At 45.8% G+C, this 3,587-nt stretch overlaps 1 protein-coding gene across 1 annotated transcript in view; it reads right to left on the reverse strand.

Moving 5' to 3' along the window:
* LOC103798291 (E3 ubiquitin-protein ligase UBR4-like) overlaps positions 1–3,587 on the reverse strand; it is a gene marked incomplete at both ends in the record, with an annotated part of 45,185 nt that overhangs the window by 17,644 nt on the left and 23,954 nt on the right. The window contains 5 exon segments of the mRNA XM_009070547.1: positions 213–452; positions 1,472–1,665; positions 2,082–2,169; positions 2,650–2,735; positions 3,466–3,580. Of these exon segments, the coding sequence (XP_009068795.1) occupies positions 213–452; positions 1,472–1,665; positions 2,082–2,169; positions 2,650–2,735; positions 3,466–3,580 (723 nt within the window).

Below are 3,587 nucleotides of genomic sequence, written 5' to 3' on the forward strand. Positions count from 1 at the left end.
CCACTGCCCTTGCCCTGCCACTGCAGCTCCTAACACAGACTCCCTCTCTCCCTGTAGCCCCTCCAGATCCTGGCAGGTTGCTATGAGTTCTCCACACAACCATCTTGATGATCTTAGAGGTCTCTTCCAACCTTGATGATTCTCTAACATAAGGACAAGGGCTGTGGCGAGCCCTCAGAGAGGCTCTGAGGGGAGGAAGGGAGGGGACACACCTGCACTTGTGGCACTGGTAGACGTTCTCTCCGCAGTTGCCGCACACGCCGGGGTTGGCCGGGACGGACGCGCTGCACCGAGGGCACTGCAGGGTCTCCGTGGACGCCTGGTAGTTCTCATAGAAGTCAGCAAACTCGATCATCAAGTTGGAGGCCACGATGGGCAGTGGCAAATCAATCTTCACCTCTGTCTGGCCTGGGGTCAGCTGCACTTTTTTAGCCTTGTGCCACCGAGCAGGCCTGGGAAAAGGGAAGGAAGAATTGGTTTTCCTGGGGGAGGTTCCCTCTCCACCCACGTGTGAAGAGAAGCCAAATGCAACCGTCTCGGCTCCAAATCTACTTTAAATGGGCTGAATGGAGAGCAGTTCTAGGATTCGCTTCCTTAGCTTCTGTATTGACATGATATGTAGCCAGAAATACATTTTAAGCCTTTATCCTCTTCACAGAGAGAGACTGTTTGGGATTAAAGAGCTGTTGATGCCTCATGGAAAAAACTTTAATTCTACAGACATTTTCTAGGGATTTTCACCTCCATTTTTTTATTAGTAAGGATATTTGCATGAAAACAGGATATTTATTTCTTAAAGATCTCATCTGCTCCCACTGCTTATTCTCAACCTGAAGTCAGAATCCTCTCTTTGTGACATCATAATCCTCTCCACAGCAGCCACTTGTGATGTCACAGAGGATTAAGACTTCAAATAAGCAATAAGTGGCAGGCACAGATTAATCCCTAAGCCAGAGAGATCTGATTCTGGTGAGAACATCTCAAGAAGTAAGAAGAGAAAGCATATAAGCAGGACTGGCTCCAGCCTGAGCAGTGTACTGAAAAGGAGACATTTTTGGTAGGTAGAGCAGAGCTGAGAGTGAAGCCATCCAACTTCTAGCTTTAATTCTCCTCTGTGGCTTCAAACAAGCAATGTTAATGCTTTCAGCATTCCTGGACACCCTGCAAGGTCCAAATCCCTTTCCTAGTCAAACTCTCCATGAAGTGCTCTTGGTATTATACAATTCAGTTAGGTGCTTAAAAGTGAACCTGGACAAAGTTGGAATTGACATATTTTAGTGGCATTTTTTCAAGCTTCAGAGGAAATTTGGATCTTCAACAATTGTAGGAGATTCAGAACAATCTCACCCAGTGTGGGCTGAGTGATGAGCAACAGCCTAAGAAGGAAGCTGAGCTAAAACAAGAAGCCAAACCCCTCAAGGGAAATTGTCATGTCAAATTCAGAGGTAGCACAAAAAAAACATGAACATACTTGTTTTTCAGCTCCACTATGGCCTGCACTGTCCTGTTGTTGTAGTAGAGGTTGATGGTTCTGACCATTTTGGTTCGTTTCAGGTCTCCTATCTTCACTGTCACCTTGCTGATGGTGTGGCTGCCAATGAGCTTCACCACCTGCTGGGTAGTCGTGTACCGTGTGTCCACTTTGATGGAGGAGAGCTTGATGTACTGAGGGGACAAAACCAAGCACACACTGCCTATACCATCCCAAAACCTCAGGAGCACAGCAAATCACACACTGGAAACGGTTTAAGAACAGCAGTTACTGCTGTTGTCATGAATGGCCGGAGCTCTGTCAGGGGAGAGTTGGGTTGGATATGAGGAGAAGGTTCTTCCCCCAGAGGTTGGTTGGGCACTGGAACAGGTTCAGGTTGGATATTAGAAAAAACCCAAAGGGTGTTTGGGCCCTGAACAGCTCCCCAGGGCAGTGGTCACAGCCCCACGGCTGACAGAGCTTAGGGAGCATTTGGACAACACTCTCAGGCACATGGTGGAATTTTTGGCATGTCCTGTGCAGGGACAGGAGTTGGAATGGATGATCCTTGTGGGGCTCTTCCAGCTCAGGATATTCCATGACTACTTACACAGAAGGGCACCTCTGGATTGTTGCAGACAAGGCAAGGATCACTCTCCAGGTAATAGCCATCAAATTCCACAAGCCCAGACAGTGTGCTGGAACAAAGGGAACAACACTGACATCAGGAATTTGGCATTTGCTGCATTTTAAACACAAAGCATACCATCAAAATTGCTCTGATTTCCCTGCAATCCCAGATGTGTAAGAGAAGTGGTTGAATGTAAAGCACATTGAAAAATCAACATTTTTTTCCTAGGAAGCATTTTAGGGTAATTAGTAACTAGCAAGGTAGGACTGAGAACACAACACTTCATCTTGCAAATCTCTATCCCAATTGGTCCTAATATTTTGTAAAAGTCACCAAAATGAAGGGAAAAAAAAGCCAAACTACTGCTGAGAGCACACAGAATGTCAGGAAGGCATGTGCTGCTTTCCCCAGCCCAGCTGCAGCAGGCATGGAATCTCAGCAGAGGTCCTTCTGCCACCAGGATTCCAGTGGCACAGCTCTATATTCCCTCATGGATCCCAGCTGAAAAGCTCTTCAGGGACATGGATCAAAGGCAGAAGTCACTCACTTGTAAATGTTGGAGTTGGGGTGATTGGTGAGAATGTGGTTTTGTGTCCTGAGGATCTCCACAGCCTTTTGGGAATATTCCTTCAGCTGAAACACAACGAGGAAAATTCTGTGTTCTCAACAGTTCTTTTGTTGCTACAATGGCACAAATATTCCTCACCCTGTGGCATTCCAGGACCCCCAGAAGATGGACACATTACACCCACAGGAATTCATCTGGTTAAATCATTAATCAGGAATGTAATAGATCCCAAAATTAGACCTTTACCACAGAACAGAGCTGATTGTCAGCCAATCACTGCAAATGCCTGCCAAGGTTCACATAGCATTCCCAGCCCCTTAAACATCCACAGGCCAAGGGTCAGGGAGTCTAAAATATAAGTTCTCAAACCCACTGGTCCCTCTAGAAATGCCACCACTCCCTTTGCTCCAAAATCCTGGTTACAGAAGATTTCTAGGAGATGTAGTATCAAAAACCTCTAGATTGGAGCTGGCAGATAAAAGTATTTTCCCACAAAGGTTTCCCATGACAAGGAAGTTTCCCTCTAAATAAACTAAACCCCACCAGCACCACATCATCCCCAAACAATGAAACAAATCCACACTCTCCAATTTTTTAAGATTCCTGCATTTAACATTCAAGTTTTAGGAACAAAAACATTCCCACCAGAAGCTCTTTTGACAGAAAATCTGTCCCAGCTGTGTAATAAATAAGCACCAACATAACTCATAGGAATTCAGATTCCTCAATGTTCATAGCAGACATGTTGGGGCAGGATCTGGGATGTTGTACCTCCTCTTTGGAATGGCACTGTACCTTTTTCTCAGTCTGCTGTGTTTTCAGAGAGAAGTATCCCAGGAGATCTACAAACTGAGCAGCCTTTCTGCCATAGGCTGGAAGTTCTGGCCAGATTGACCACATGAGATCCAACAGCAATT

The sequence above is a fragment of the Acanthisitta chloris genome, unplaced genomic scaffold, assembly GCF_000695815.1.
Source record: "Acanthisitta chloris isolate BGI_N310 unplaced genomic scaffold, ASM69581v1 scaffold60, whole genome shotgun sequence".
Lineage (NCBI taxonomy): Eukaryota > Metazoa > Chordata > Aves > Passeriformes > Acanthisittidae > Acanthisitta > Acanthisitta chloris.